Here is a 17,260-nt window from a genome sequence, read left to right on the forward strand (position 1 = left end):
TTAACCTTTAAACAATTATTTTACTGCACATATCTTATTCTACGAATTGTAGCTAGTAGGATGGCAAGGCGCATCCACTAAGAGCGAATTCTCAGGACTGCACCAGTATCGAGACATTAATTTTCGATGTGTCGTCCTAAATTCGTTGGTGTTACAGTTGCTTTTATGTTTCAATGCATAAAACAGTATTTTCTTTAAAAGAAGTAAGTGGAACACCTGTGCATTTAGTCGGAAACTGAAGGAAGGAAGGAAGGAAAAAGTGGAGAAGGAAGGCAGGGAGGTTAACCAGTTTAGCCTAACCGGTTTGCTACCCTACACATGGGAGCGGGATGGGGGGATGAAAGATGGGGAGAAGAGATAGAGGGAACATAACACGGCACACACATCGTTGGTAACAGTCTGTCACTCTTGTGCGGTACGTGACAGCACTGTCTCAGCCGCTTGTCCAAGCCCGTATCCTTCATAAATCGAAGTAGTCCTTTCGTCGCCTTCAGCTGCGATGTCTTCAGTCGGCGATATCTGAAAATCGTTTCAACTGACAATGGTCTATTGTCAAGATGAGCTGGAATGGACGCCAGGGACTGTCTCTGAACATTATATTCAGGACAGTCGCACAGAATGGGTTCTAGCGTCTCCTCGCAAAAACAGGTAGTGTAGAGAGCGTTGTCGGCCATTTCAATGCGAAATGTGTAAGATTTCGTGAATGCCACCCCTAGCCATAAGCGATAAAGCAGGGTGGCCTCACTTCGGCGGAGTCCAGTTGGCATTCACAGATGCATCAAGGAGGGCAGGACGTGTTGATGATTGCTGCGGTTGGTCTGGCTGCTTGGTGTGCACCATAGAGAGAGCGTGATCTCCCGTGCAAGCACTTGAAGTCTGCTGGCTGCGTCGGACCGTGAAAGTGGTATGGCCTCTTCCTGTGTGTCTTCAAGAGCTGTCCGAGCGGCTTTATCGGCGTCTTCATTTCCGATGACGCCGCAGTGACTTGGCAGCCACTGAAACGTCACGTGATGTCCTTTCTCATGTGATGTATGGAGTAGGCTTCTAATATCAAATACGAGCTGTTCGAATAGCCCGCGACGAAGAGCTGATAGTACAGATTGTAGGGCTGCCTTTGAGTCGCTGAAAATTGACCATTGTCGAGGTGGTTCCCGATTGACAAAACAAAGTGCAGCTCGAAGAGCAGCTAGTTCCGCAGACGTAGATGTCGTTGGGTGGTCAGTCGTAAAGCTGATGGTAATACCTCTTTCTGGGACGACTACAGCACCGGACGAACACTGGATGTTTGTGGAACCGTCAGTATAAATATGTGCACTGTCTGCGTACCTCTCGTGCAGAAGAAGCAGAGACAGTTGTTTCAGCACAGGCGACGACAGCTCAGACTTTTTCCCGATTCCTGGTACGCTGAGATGGACTGTGGGGCTGACAAGGCACCAAGGGGGTTTGAAGGTTTGAAGGTTTGAAGGTTTATTTCCGCAACTGGTGTTGCGAGGACAGCCAGAGAAAAAGCTGTATAGACAGCTTGAGAGGTCCTGGCTTCCTCTTACAGTGCAGCATTGACGGCGGCGGAGTACAACAACAGACAAAACGTGAGGAGAAAAACAAAAAAGCAAAAAAAACACGTGCGTTCGGTACAGAGAATGAGACATACACTTTCAGTACGCAGTACATTGTACTTGTACAGTACAAAACTACACGAACATTTGGGGCAATTCTTTCAGAGAAATATTAGATGAATCAATATTCTCGTAGCAGTACAAATGGTTCAGAAGTGTCGGTAAGGTATGCTGCAACATTTGTTTGCCATAGTTTGTGCGGCATTTCTTAACATTCCAAGGTTCTGTTGTGCGGGTATCATACACAGTTCTGCTCTGCTCTAACCCAGCAAGTCTAAGCAAGGAGTCATCATTTTTCATCATGGCGAGTTTATATTTATAGCACAGTCTGTAGTTATACATGGACTTCATCTGTATAATGTTGTGTTGATGGAAAAGGCCAGCAGTGTGGAAGAAATACGGCACTTTACATGCAATGCGTATAATACGTTTTTGTAAGACAGTGAGTTTGTTGATGTTTCCAGCTGTTGTTGTTGCCCACACCATACATCCGTAGTTGGCTATGGAAGAGAACAAAGAGTGGTAAAGTAACAAGTTAACTGATGTAGGAAAATTAAAGCAATTACGGCGCATGATACCAACTGTTCTGGAAAGTTTCTGAACTATGTAATTAATATGATCATTCCACGACATATCTGCTGCAAAGGAAACGCCCAGAGTTTTCACAGACGGCACAAATTCTATTCTGGTATTGTTTAATTCAATTAGAGGAGGTTCAAAGTGTTTGTGACGTGGGTGAAACATTACTGCTGCAGTTTTGCTAACGTTCATTCTTAAGTGATTATCAGCCGCCCAAGTATTTATTTCTTTTAAGGTTTTATTAGCTCGATTTGCGAGATCAGCAGTTGAAGTACCCGAAAAAAACAAGCTGGTGTCATCTGCGTAAATTATGTACTTAGCAGTGCTGTCGATGTGGACAATATCATTAACATAAAGAACAAAAAGAAACGGACCCAAAATGCTCCCTTGCGGAACGCCGGAAGCTACCGCTTTCAACTGGGAGCATTCACCGGCAATACTAACAAACTGAGACCTATGTCGCAAGTATGAGGCAATCAGCATATGGGCTATGCCTCTAATACCGTAATGATCCAATTTTTTAAGCAGCACAGAGTGATTAACAAGGTCGAACGCCTTTGAAAAATCTAGAAATAATCCTAGTACCATGTTTTTTTATTCAAAATTTTTTAGTATGAATTCTTTTTGAGCAAGGAGAGCTAACTCAGTAGATCTGTTTTTACGAAAGCCATATTGAGCTGTAGTGATAATGTTGTATCTTTCACTAAAACAAGATAGCCGTTTAAGAACAACTTTTTCGAGGCCTTTAGAAAACACAGGTAAGATGGATATCGGGCGATAGTTTCCCACTACATTTTTGTTCCCTTTTTTATATATTACTATAACTTTTGCCCTTTGCATAAGACGCGGGAAAACGCCGGAAACTAAAGATAAGTTGAAGATATGGGCAAGGCAAGGTGCAAGAATGTCGATAGTAAATTTTATGGGCTGTATCTGGAAACCTGACGCATCTGTAGCTTTACTATTATTGAGTGATAAAAATTCTGTAATTACTTCATTTACTGTAACCGGCATTAGAAATATTGTTTCGCTATTTCGGGCACTCATATTAGACAGATTTACATCGCTGTTTGATGTGTCCGCAAAAGAAAGAAAGTAGTCATTAAAGGCATCTGCTAGGTCAGCACCTTTTAATTCAATCCCTTCATGAATAATTTTTGTGGTCGGTTCGGAAGAATTACCAAAGATAGATTTTAAAACCTTCCAAACTTTTTCGGACTGTCCACCAGTTGAATTGAATCGGTTATAAATATATTGCTTTTTAGCGATGCGAAGTTGCTTTGTAACGAAGTTCCTAAATTTTTTGAACGTTTTCAGCGCTTCAGGACACCTACTTTTTAAAAACAGTCCGTAAAGTTTATCTCGTTTTCTTATCAATTGCAACATATCTTTGTCGACCCATGGTTTTCTACTTTTCTTTGATTGGGAGAATTTCTTCAGTCGAAAGGAAGCATTATAAATGTCAGTAAATATCTCTAAAAATTTTTCGTATGCTTCATCAGGGTCGGTTTCCTCAAAAACATGTTCCCAGTTAAGAATAGATAAGCGTTCCTTGAACTCGCATAACGTCTGATCATTTATAACTCGATAAAATGACGTTTGGTCTGGTTGTCGTTGGGAATTCGGAGTGAGATTGACAGATATGAAAATTGGCATGTGATCACTCAGAGCATAAGCGATGGTGCCAGATTTCAAGCTATCTGTTTTGAAGTTTGTTATGAAGAGATCTAAAAGTGTTTCTGATTCTGTCGTAATCCGTGTAGGTGACATGATGACATTTTCACAGGAGTGAACGTTAAGTAAAGTATTGAACTCGATTGTTGTGTTATTATTGGCCAGCATGTCAATGTTAAAATCGCCACCTAAAATTAACTGATATTGGTTCATGTTAACAAATTCTAGGAATGAATCAAGAAATAAAAAAAGCTCAGCAGAACTGCTACCCGGTGGACGATAGCAGACACAAAGTATCCTTGTGCCAGACTTGACTGCCAAGACTTCGTAATGGGGCGTGATACAAGAAAATTCAGGCAGCATTTCCGATTCCATAAGATTCGAAACTAACATTGCAACACCACCTCCCCTTCTTATGGATCGGTTCATATAGAAACACTTATACGTCGGTACAACATAAACGTCACCTTCACAAGTAAACCACGTTTCCGAAAACATAACAACATTGAAACGAGTTTCCACTTCGCCGAAAAAACAGTCAAGTTCTTCTTGCTTATTTCGGCCAGATCTGAGATTAACGTGAATACAAGAGCAGCAATGAGGATTATCAAGCTTAATGGAACTATGGAGGTCAGAAAGAGGAACTAATTCAGTAAAAATAGACATTGAAGAAAGAGTGCCGCGTACTACCGCACATTACTGGCCTCACAACTGGTCTAAATCTGCTGCACAACGAATGACAACCGCAGGATCGTATTGTTTCCTTCTAATGAACACTTTTCCATTCCGGTGCCAAGCATACTGGTACTCATTTTCACCTGCCCAAGCCTTTGCATAGCGCAACAGCTCACGGCATTGACGCGTCATGTTTTCAGTGACTGAAACATCCGATTGAGCATCTCTTAAGGCTGTCCGCTTTTGAAACCACATGTCACGAGTTAAGAGCTTTGAAAACCGTACAATAATCCCGGGCACCTTTCCTGGCTTTGAAGGAAGGTTTAGATGCAGCGGTGAAGCCCGAGGGAAGCTTGTCGTTGTACTTGACGATAGTTTTTGAGAATGATGCTTGGTGCCTGTCTGAAGGTAGTGTTGCAAGGTGGTGATAGGGGGCCCGTGCCAAATGTCTGATATGCGTTCTCAGGGTTTCCACCGTGATGTGAGTCTGCATTGGATGGTCCCGAGCAATCGCAATAGTTGCCTCAGTTGACGTGCATCTCGGCAAACCAAGACAAACTCTGAGTGCTTGAGCTTGCGCTGCTTGCAGAACACGAATATTTGTCTTGCAGGTGTTGTTCAGTACAGGTAGACTGTATCTTAAAAAACCGAGAAAGAGAGCTCTGTAGAGTCTCAGCATTGCGTCTACTGACATCCCCCACGTCTTTCCTGTCAGGTATTTAAACAACTGGGAGGTTGCTGTTAGGCGTCGTTTCATGTAAGCCACGTGCGGGCTCCAACAAAGGTCTCGGTCGATAATTACGCCAAGAAATCTGTGGGTTCTGGCATAGGAAATGCTCCGCCCATTGATTGAGATGACATAAGGCGTCATTGGTTTGCGAGTAAACGCCTCTAGGGCGCATTTTTCTGGCGATAAGCTAAGACCTTGTTCACACAAGTAGCTCGCTGTCAAAGTAGCCGCTCTCTGAAGCCGTGCACGTATCTGAGGACGTGTGACTGCCGAAGTCCAGAGACAGATGTCGTCTGCGTATACTGAAATTTTGGTGGTAGTTGGCAAGTGTTCAGCAAGCCCAATAAGAGCGAGGTTGAATAGCGCCGGGCTGAGAGCACCGCCTTGAGGAACGCCCTTGCTGGTATAGCGTCGCGTAGTTGGGCCATCGTCAGTTAATACATAGAATGATCTTGCAGATAGGTAACTTGCAATCCATAAAAATACTCGACCACCTAGGCCAACCGTCACAAGAGCGTCGAGGATAGCCTCATGTAATACGTTATCGTATGCCCCTTTCACATCTAAGAATAAAGCGGCAGATAAACGTTTACGGGACCTTTCGTGCTGGACATATGAAACGAGATCAACTACATTGTCGATGGAACAGCGGTCACGTCGGAAACCAGCCATGGAACTCGGATAAATCTTGTAGTGTTCAAGGTACCATTCCAGGCGGCCAAGGATCATCCGTTCCATTATCTTTCCTACACAGCTTGCCAACGCTATCGGGCGGTAAGAGGTGAGCTCTAGCGGGGATTTGCCCTGCTTCAAGATTGGCACCAGGCGGCTCACTTTCCATTCGTCAGGAACATTTCCCTCCTGCCATGAGGTGTTGTAGAGACTCAATAGTGCTATCCGTGCGGATTCTCCGAGATAGCACAAGGCTCGGTATGATATACCATCTGGACCCGGAGATGATGAGCGCCTGCAGAGAGCTAGTGCCGCCTCGAGCTCCTCCATTGTAAAAGGAAGGTCCATGCGGCAATCTCGGGAATGGGGGACATCATCTCGGGCTGGAGGATCTGGACGTGTCGCTTGGTCTGCCTTTCGCGCACAAAAGTCTTCTGCGACATCGATGTCTTGCCGCCCTTGGAAAAGCGCGAGCGCCTTGAATGGAAAACGCTGTTCCGGAAGGCAACGCAGACCTTGCACCGTTTTCCAAATGTGAAACAGCGGCTTGCGGGGGTCGAGTGTCTGGCAAAACGTTGCCCAACGTTCCGACGCTAATCTATCCATTCGACGCTGAATCTTCTTTTGTATCCTCCTTGCTGCCCTAAGGTCATGGATTGATCTTGTACGCCGATATCGACGTTCCACCCGGCGACGAAGTGCGCGAAGTCGCTCTAATTCTATGTCGAAGTCGTTTCGCGTGTGAGAGATCGTCAGTATGCGGGTGGCGTTCCGCATCGTATTTTTAATTGTTTGTTCTAACCCAGAGGGTAGGCCCTCGCTGCAGGCATCTTCCATATCAGATTTGAAGTTGGCCCACTGAATCGTCCGAATGGTATTCCGTGGGCCAGATCTAGACGACAAGCCTTTGATGCTCAGATAGGTGGGAATGTGATCACTCCCATGTGTCTGAATATCTGGAAACCACTTCACATATCTGGCGAGAGAGTTGGAGACAAAAGCAAGGTCGAGGCAGCTGCCGTATGTCACGCCTCGAAGAAAGGTGGGGCTACCATCGTTCAAGAGAGTAAGGCCATAGTTGTAGGCGATGCCTGATAATCTTCGTCCTCTTGCACTTGTCTTTGTACTTCCCCATGCTGGATGGTGTGCATTGAAATCTCCTATGATGACCCATGGGGCGGGGCAAACACTCAAGATATCCGCTAGTCTTTTAGTGTCGAAATTGTTGGAAGGCGATATATACACGCCTACGAGAGTAAGCAAGAGTTTGTTCTTTTTAACTGTGACGCATATATACTGATTGTCGTCGTGGGGCGCAATCGGTTGCAAAACATAGGTGAGTTCCCGACGAACAAAAATGATGATTATGCTGCATGCACTATTTGTTGATGACATGAAACATTCGTACCCTGACAGTCTGATTGGTTTCGACAAGTTGGGCTCACAAATGACGATGAGTGGAAACACATTGGTGTACACATACTGACGGAAATCTGAAATTCGTGATTTTAGCCCTCTGGCGTTCCACTGCATGACGGACGCTGCCTTGACTTCTTTTCGGAAGGATGGGGTATGGGTAACCATCTTTCTAGTTGAGGGATTCAAGCACTGGGCTTAAGGCGTCCAGCACTTTAAGTGCGCTTCGAGCAGACGGTGTCCCCATCTCAACTAAAATCGTTCGGATGGCCTCCATGAGGGAACGTAGCACCGAGATGACTTGATCTGTTTTAGGTGAATCATCAATGGCCGGAGAAGGCTCCGGTGGCGCCGTGACCTTCTGAGGTTCCTTAGCAAGGGAGCGGCTCGGTAGCGTAGGCCATTCCTCTAAAGAAAGAGTCTTATCTGATGCCCTCGTGGAAGTGGTGGGCCCTTTCGCGTCGCGACTAGGTGGTACCGTAGTGGAGCGGGTACTATCGTTTCGCTCATGCGCCTTCTTTGAAGACGTACGACGGTGCCGACGTCGACGCCGACGCCGGACTACTTCGGCTGCCTCCCTGTGGGCCGAATTGTCTCTGGCCATTTGTTTCAGAACCGCGCGCTCCCTCTTGATGCGGGGACAGTCTTTCGACGAGGCTGCGTGAGGGCCGCTACAGTTGGCGCACTTCAGAACTGTGGCACCGCAGGTCACTTCTGCATGAGGTTCAGCGCAACGGGGACACAGAAGCGAGTTGGGACACACGCCTTTTACGTGTCCTAGCCTGAAGCACTGATGGCATTGAAGCGGCTTCTGGATGAATGGTCGAACTGGATGTCGAAAATGACCGACTTTAACGTGGGAGGGTATGCAATTCCCCTTGAAGATTACTTTTACGCAGCGCGTATTCCCAAGACGGCGCACTTGCGTAATGATCGTGCCCTCGTTTGCCGGCTTGATGAGGCTAGGTAAATCTTCATTGGGAATGGCAATGTCAATGTCGTAAATTACACCGGCTATCGATGTGTCGTCGATCGGGATGAAGGGGCGCATTTTGATTCCGCCAAGCTCCGTGATTTCTTGAAGTGTTCCAAGCGCACTCGCGTTGTGCACGTCTATGGCGAGTATATTCTTGCGTGGGTTTATTCTGATGTCTTTAATTTGATCCGGCACCGCACGTTCCAGAAAAATGGATAGGGCTTGCCTGTTCAGCAACCGTAGGTTGCTTGACGGTTCTTCCGGCATAAAGATGATGACGTGTGGCCAGCGCGCAGGCCTTGACTTCATAGTCGTAGTGCTCGCAGGAGGTGACGGCGCTGTGTTGGCGATCTTTCTCTTCGCCCTCTTACTCCGGACGGGTATGAAGCCGTCGTCAGATGAGTCGTCTTCCGACATAGAGTACAGCTCGGTGTCCTCGGTGTCGCTGGGGGAGCCAACTCGCTTCCTTGCGGTTGACAGCCGTGATGACTTCTGGCCAGGCGGGCCTGTGGCATGCTCCGCGTCCATGGTCGCAAGACGGGGAGGTGAGGCACCCCGAGAGGCAAAGAGTTCACCAAGAATGCAGAGAGCACAGAAACAAGCGTTCTGTCAAGAAGACACTTCATCGTCCCGGAAACTGAAAATTATTATGCCGATACTGATGCAGCTCCGAGAATTCGTTTCAGTTGGATACGCGTTGCGAAGTCACCGGCTATAATTCGTAGATTGAAATATGTGCCGCAAGTTGATACAATAAGAAGTTAATTAGTACAATTATGTTACTTATGCAATTAAGCATTTTGGTTTCTCTTAGAAGTAATGGTCACCTCATCGAGTAATTTAGGTGAAGTGGTGGAATTATATGTTCTGCCACAGGCAATTTTCTCCGAATTTGGTGCTACTATATAAAAAAAAAACATCTAATATGACCATGGCCATCTGCTTTCTCTGACAGTAGGTTTGCAATTGCAATTAATTAACGGCTGTTTTTGTGAACCATGCGATTCTGGTTCAACGCGCCTCCGGTCAGCAACATTATTACCCTTCAAACACGCTTTCTGCGAAAGCACGTTTACAAGTTTGCTCAGTTTGATGCGATAAACTCGTGGCACGCAAAATGTTCATTACTGGAAAACACTTGGTCAAACACTAAGATGGTTCACACATCGAGTGAATGTTGTAGTATTTACTGCGCAAGAGTCCAAGAGTCCAAGAGTCGTTTCATACGTGAAACGGTAAGACCAAATTTATTCAATAGCAGCATGTTCAATATATACATACTCAGTAGCTACTGACAAAGTAAAGTTAGAGGCATTTCAGTGTAGAAATTCCAGAAGAATCCGCATGCGAACCAAACTATTGACATGTTATCACGTGTATGGAAGCATACCAACAGTGAACAATACTTGTAGTACACATGTGGGCAACCATCGCACAGCCATGCGTGTTATTTTATTGCATAGTACAGGGGCCCTGAACCACCCCTCGGGCTTGGTGAAATAACATAGTCTGCGGGAATCATACGCTACTGTAAACTTCTCAGCCAAGTATTTCTGTCATACGCGGTGCGAAGAGCTTGCAAAAGCGCATCGCGAAGTCACATTTCTCTCAAACGCTCTCTTTTGAACATTAGGCACTGTCCTCATTCTCTTTTGGACGCTTTTTCTCGTCATCGGAGACTTTGTTTCGTCATTCCCTTAGACAGCTGCTATTGGCCGATAGCTGACAGCCAGCTGCGGTCGGCTACATGGCGTAAATACCGCGGCCGCCGTGGGATGCCGCCACGAGTCCACTGGCTAAGCGCACTGCGGCTCACTGAGGACAACCACGTTTGACTTGTGTTTAGCGCGTCGTAGGCACCAAAGGCGGTTGTCTTGGCCTCTATGTTAACATCCAAAATCAAATCTGAACTGCCCGCCACGGTGAAATTTGTAAGGCGGAGCGTTGTGCGCACGCCCCTCTGCCCCGTAGATTTTGCAGTGCAAGGCATTGAAGAACGAACGGGAGCACAGCGGAAGCCGTGTTTGCATGCCAATAACTCCGCTTCTGTTGAACGCATTGAAGTACTTCTTGCGGCGAAGTATTTCTCAAATAGCCTGTTTTCAGTTCAAATGTCTTTCTCCACTTATATAAAAAGTGGTTTAGGGCCCCTATAACATAAAGTCAATTGAAGGCAAGCCATTACATTGCAAAATGTATACAAAACGTGCAAACTAAGCATTATTTCAAGAGCAGGAACATGTGTGACGACATAAGGGGTATCAGAATGCTGTTTCACCATGCTTCGTAGTCAGTACTTTGGCAAAATTAGGATTACGGCACATGCACAGTACGCAAGTGCGAGCAGCGCCTGCAAACATCTCTCTTCGTGAAGCACATGATCGAACGACAAGTTTAATAGGCGTGAATGCTTTTTCACACACCCGTCAAACGACAGTTAGCACCATTCATTCGCCAGAATTGATCGAATATCTCTGCACTTGCTTAACTCACCATACGCTAACCTGCGCTGGCCGCCAATTTTGAAAATGGCTTTGTCAGCTTTTTTTTTATGGCAACAATGCCACATGCATTCATGTTATGACACTTTCCTACTTAGCGAATGTTTAAATAAACTAAATAGAATGCATACAATATATATTATGTTTAGCATAGCGAAGAATGCATGTTTTAAATAACAACAGGCACATGCACCAGCTCCCAAATGCAGTCATGTGCCTAGGATGAAGGGTCACTTATCGTAAACGCATCCACGAGTTAGCGTCTCCCCAATCTGGAGCTTCTACGCAATTGGCCATATGCAACAAGATACGCTGTATAGCAAAAATATAACCCAGCGACAGAAATCTGTTCATTATACTTGCCATAGTTAATCTTCAAAAAATGCGTTTGCAGTTTTTGGATGCATTTATGACATCACGCATTCATTTGTGAACTGTGTAGCGCGCTAGTATTTGCAGAATATATCCAGGATATTCAACTACCTATTAATGTTCCTTAATATCCTCGTAATCTAAAGTGGCCTAATGTGTAAATAATAAGATTCTGTGGTAAAATATCCTATAGTTAAGCTATAAATAACCAGAAAAATATTTTAAATGATCTTGTTCCACTTACTTTGCTGTGTAGATAAGCGCACAATTGAGAGCGGTAGCCGCTTAGCAGAACTAAGGCAGCACCTCAAGTCACTACCTGCAAATTCTATCCCTAGGTTCCTGCCGGAGCACAAGGATTCCATCAACACTTACACGTATCTCCCTTTCGGAGTGGGCCCAAGGAGCTGCATTGGCATGCGCATGGGCATGGTGCAAGTGAAGTACATTCTATACCGCCTCCTGCAGAACGTCACCTTCGAGCCTTGTGCAGAAACTCAGGCAAGTTCAGCGAGCATGATTTGCCGAAGCAGTTGACATAAGAAACCTTTATTCCCCACCTCCCTTAACGACGCAGTTGCAGATTGTGGATCTTGAAAACTCATTCGAACCGCTGACGCAGTACATGCGCTAGTGCATTTTAGCCCTTCACATTTAGCACCTTCACACAAAAATGCCAGCTATCGGAACTTTAGAGAAGAAATGAAACACGCTAAGGAAACGAGAAAGTTTGACCCAACATGCGGGGAAACTGAGCGAATAAGTTCGCCACATAACTGGGTGCAGCATCGAGAATGGAGGCGCATTCAAGCGACGGGGAAGCCCTGCACGTGTTCTGCGGAGCGCACCGACGTACTGCATTATACTGCGTAACTACGACACCGCCTCCACCACGTGTACTATACAGGGAACCAGGGAGCCGGAAGGCGCGAAGCATGCGGAGAAAACATCGGGGGCAGAGAGGTAGGCGAGCGATGTTATGCCAAGTGTTATTTAGTGTTGACTGCCTAGGCATAACTTCAGTGGCGTTGTGAACTCAAGCTCTACGTGCCAATTTACCGAGACTGAATCATGGATGGACATAGGGGCGCCTGCACGCTAATTATTAGGCACACGCATCTTTCCATAATTGAACGATTTCTAGAGTGCACGTAATGTCAGCGATGTGATATTAACTGTCATTTTTACATACCAAGGAAGACGCCGGCTCGCAGACCATTTCATTGTGTCGGCCGTACGAACTCCGACTTTCGTGTGCGTCCTTTCGTGTTTGGGCTCATCACATTGTTTCCAATGGTATCTCTGCGGAATCAGGGTGCCATTAATGACGTGCTTTGTTAGCCATAACAGAATCTGCCGAAAGGAGCCCAAGCCAGCGTTTGCAAAAATCTGTGCGTCGGTATGCCACTTGAAAGCCCTACGGTCCCAATATTTGTTCATTCATGCAAACTCTTTTCGAGCACCTCGGTTGCAGTTGTAACAAAAATTAAGCTTTTTATGAAAGTACGGAGTGAATTGCTCGTCCTTTATCAGTGTTTTCTAAGAGAAAAATTGCGGCAGCACCCATCACATGATGACGGTCTACGGTAATGCGCTAGCATTGAATCGATATTGCAACACAACGCATTGCCAGAATCAAAAATGAGCTATGTACGAGGGCGAATCAGAAAGTATTTGCCCCTATTTTTTATTAGCCAAAATAAGGTACATACAGGTAATTACATAGATGCGTACTATAGTCTACGTACCTTATACTATTTTCCCCTTAGTCCCCACACCGGTTCAGACGTTTGCCCCATTGCAGCACGAAATTTGAGATGCCCCTGTCGTCAGTCAGCGAGGCACATGGCCTCCCCGAACGCTCATTGTATGCAAGTCCTCACGGCCTTTTGCGAATGAACATCACCCCCACGTCACACTTCTGAAGGCGAGACGCCTTTCCCGTTATATGGACGAAATTTCCCCGTCGATTTCTATAAGTGATCGTCCCTTGCTCCATAGAAAACGAATCAGACTTCGTTGCTCGTACGCCGTGGACGTGTGAAGCACAACCGTCGTCTTCAACAACTGACAGCAGCGCCCTGCTGTAGAACTACCGGCAGCTAAGTGCGGGCCAGTCGAACAAGGAATGGATATCTTAACTTCGCATTTACAGCCGTAATTTGGTGGGAAAAAATAGGGGCAAGGACTGATTCGCCCTTGTATGGGACGCGTGCTGAAGCGGGACTGTCTTTCGCGTCTCCCTAACAGCACTCGCTGCAATCTAGCGCTGCCACCACGAAGCCTGCGAGTAGACTCCGAAATGAATGGCGCGCCTGTGCATGCGAACGCTGAGAAACGCGTCATGCAGCAACCGAGCTCTACTCACGCGCTTCTTTCTGGAGACGCTGCGCCATCTGGTGGAACTGTCGAGAAGACTGCACGCGGCCTCCGCGACGAAAAACGCGGCACACCGGGCAGTTCGAACGCTAAGAATTGTTTCCTGGCTTGGCGTACACCCAGGGGCCCACACTCAGTGACCCAAGTTGGCAGAAGGTTCATTGAAGAGTGGCAGATCCCCAGTACATTTGTGGCGCAGCCTGCTTACGCGTCTTGTTGTTACCCTGAAGAAGCCTTGTGACGTGGGTTCGGTTCCGCTCAACATGGGATAGATTTATGGGATATTTGTCGTCTTTCTAGAGTGGCACGTGCCTAGTCAAGCAAGTTCGCTTCAAAGGCATTCATTGAAAAGTGGCCCACACATACGCAGTGACTCAAGGTGGCATCAAAGAGGTTCATTGATGACCAGCACAGACTGAGTGGCACATACGCAGTGCTCTAAGTTAGCGTCAGAGAGTTTCATTGAAAAGCCGTACCTACCCAGCCCCGCGTCTACAGTGACCCATGTCGGCGTGCAAGAGGTTCGGTGAAGGGTGGTACGTTTGTGCACACTGTCACATAATCACTGACTCAAGATTGTCCGATGGCTGCTTTCGAACCCTGTTACCTCAGCACAGCAACTCGTTCGACCAGTGAATGCACAGTGATACAAGTAGACAGTAGAACGGTTCCATACGAGCATATAGAAACACAGACAGACAGACAGAAATATAGATAGATAGATAGATAGATAGATGGATAGATAGATAGATAGATAGATAGATAGATAGATAGATAGATAGATAGATAGATAGATAGATAGATAGATAGATAGATAGATAGATAGATAGATAGATAGATAGATAGATAGATAGATAGATAATCTCCTGGAAAGTGCGTGAAATACATCTTAGGAATTTGACGTAGTAGTTCTGCGGAAACCCGCAGGGTGGAGGGAAGTAATGAATAAAGGGATAATGAGACATCTACCCGTTCGTAGCAATTGCTACAAAGGAAACCCACACGGGTTCCTCGAAAGAAAAGCCTCATAGTTGAAGAAACATTCGTCCTGGTCCGGGACTGGAAACCGGGGGCACCGCCTTTCCGGGGCAGCCGCTCTACCATCTGAGCTAACCAGGCGGCTAGCAGATGGCAGGGCGAAAGTCGAATTTATCGACAACACGAAGCAAAGGCAAGAGTTTGACGTAGTAGTAGGACCACTGCCCCGGAAAGGCGGTGGTCCCGCGTTCGAGTCCCGGACCAGGACGAATTTTTCTTCAACTATGAGGCTTTTCTTTCGAGGAACCCGTATGGGTTTCCTTTGTAGCAATTGCTACGAACGGGTGGATATCTGATTATCCCTTTATTCATTTCATCCTTGGAATATGAAGTCAGTAAAAGATCTGGACAGCGGTACAACAGTGCATTAGATAGGAGGTGGGGGAATAATAAATGAAACGCAGGGTATCCCGCACTGAGTCTGTTCGGCTGCATTGCAATGTGTGAAGAAAAAGGGGAGGGTAGAAATTATTGAAAGCAAGTGAGCCACCAGTTAACGTACGCTGGAGCCGCCGAAGTATTTCAATTCACCGAGCGTTGCCACCGACTATCGCTCGCTTCAATTGCCTTCAGGACTCAGAGCAGTGCACTTGTGGCCTTCTGCATCTATGATACCTGTGACTATGGTCTCAAGATCTTATCCAAAAAGACAGAGCTCTCGTCTAGCTGATTTAGAGCAGTGTGGAGGGCAGGCTATTCACGAGCACAAGGTGCCATCGTTCATTCTTATTTAGACTTATCATGGATTCGTGAATGCAATGTCCAAGATTAACATAGGTTAAAAGTGCACGAAAAAAAAGGGCAAACGGAAGGAACACACAATACATCGCTGCGCTCGTGGTGTACTGTGTATTCCTCCCGCTTGGCCTCGTGAGTTTTAACCTTCCTTGAAGTATAAACCAACTAGCCCGGAAGAACGCACAACTCAAGCATAAACGACATAGCAGTGTTTGTTCACTCTGAGGAAGACCGGGTAATAGGCACAATTGCAAAGCAGGGTCGAGCGAGTGGAAACGATGTTCAGTGAAACCAGATATATGCTACTTGTGGGATGTCACATAATATTCTACCTAGCTTAAACTCCACTCTGCGTCAGTTTTTGATGAAAATATAGTAAAGAGCAGTTATCAGCTATTATATGTCATGAGAGGCTCACACCCTTAAGCGCTGCCCCGGCCAAGAGCCATGGATCTATGGATTCTGCTGAGGCATCATGTACACCCACAAATACCCATGATTACGAAGAAATTGCGTGTTACATCATCCGGCCTACGTCAGCTCACTTGGTGCCACACAGTGACAATGCACGGTGGCGCTGTTAACGTCTATACTGCAGCTCAATTAAATCATCTGCCGCAGCAGCAGCTTACGCCCTGTCCTAACTATTTACTACGTGGCCGTTCAAGTTAGACCATAGACCTACGTCAGCTGCTGCCGCACTTGTTGCTATCCTGGGGGCGGTCAGATTCGTTTGCTACGAGCTGCCTCGTGTCTGTACAATAATTTGCAATTGTATGCTCGCGTTGAAAATCATTACATGCTCTCTCAGAAGAGACCCTTATAACATTTTGGCTCACGATATTCCTAAACATATGGGCATTGCACCATGAAGAGAACACAAAATTTAATTCCAGTATCGTATCATATCGTATTGTGCACTTCCTTTTGCCCTTCGTCCGGGTTGCGCTGCCCACCCCAGGAATATGTTCAGTCACCAACTCGCCCAGCTTGCTGTGTTAATTCAGCTTAACTCCGCTGCTAACCTGGGCGCCGTGATCTGCAAGGCATGGAGACTATCGGCCGTGCGCGATGCAACATAGTACAACATTGCTTTTTCAAAACCCGACACAAGCTCTGCTCGCTCATTTGAACAGAGTCTTTCTTCCACTCACTGAGCCCAACAAGACCATCAGCACCGGCGTTTGCACAAGTTCGACACCAAAATGAAGTTTTGCATGCCGCTAATCTCGAACTTTATGACGTAACTTTGGTGCACAAAATGAGGCTTGTCGCATTCAAACGACTCTACGCGCAATTAATGGGCAATGAGAGCGGCCCAAATTGAGACCAGTGTCGTGTACGAGAGACACTAGTGCTCACAGTCTACATCTGCCCAGCATACACGATCAAGCGACAGTGTTAGCTTCGTCTCTGACATGTGTCTTGGTAAGGCCATTATCGGATGACTTCCCGTGTACTTGGCCTCACCTGGGATGTGATAAACTAAAAGTACCAGCCGCGATGTAATTTACTGAAGACATAGGACCGCACGCAAGACAACTTGGACTACGCCGCTCTGTTGACCAGCATTCATCGAACTCCTATTCTTGTCATCATCATCTTCCATTCCCATTTCTTTCCCTTTCTTCTGTTCTCAGCGTAGAGTAGTAAGTCAGAGCGTATAAGCTCAGACCGGCCTCTCTGTTTCTATACAAATACAATTCATCCTCTTTTGTATGGCGCCGCAAAGCACTTAGTTGTCAGTTAACTCGAATGTATTTCGAAACTAAAGATCCCTCATTTGTGGAGAACTTCTGAGGTTTCGATTAGATAACAAAAAAAAATGCTTGATAAATTTCATTCCTCCCAGCAACTTTCACATTCGTACTTTCGCTCGCGCCCCATATCGAAC

At 46.2% G+C, this 17,260-nt stretch overlaps 1 protein-coding gene across 2 annotated transcripts in view; it reads left to right on the forward strand.

Annotated features, from left to right (window-relative positions):
• The window catches only part of LOC126545049 (cytochrome P450 3A41-like), an 87,228-nt gene that overhangs the window by 67,810 nt on the left and 2,158 nt on the right, over positions 1-17,260 (forward strand). For both annotated transcript variants that reach the window (XM_072287213.1, XM_072287212.1), the window contains one exon: positions 11,550-11,712. In XM_072287213.1, the coding sequence (XP_072143314.1) occupies positions 11,550-11,712 (163 nt within the window). The remainder of the gene's footprint in view (positions 1-11,549; positions 11,713-17,260) is intronic.

The sequence above is a fragment of the Dermacentor andersoni genome, chromosome 3 (assembly GCF_023375885.2).
Source record: "Dermacentor andersoni chromosome 3, qqDerAnde1_hic_scaffold, whole genome shotgun sequence".
Classification (NCBI taxonomy): domain Eukaryota; kingdom Metazoa; phylum Arthropoda; class Arachnida; order Ixodida; family Ixodidae; genus Dermacentor; species Dermacentor andersoni.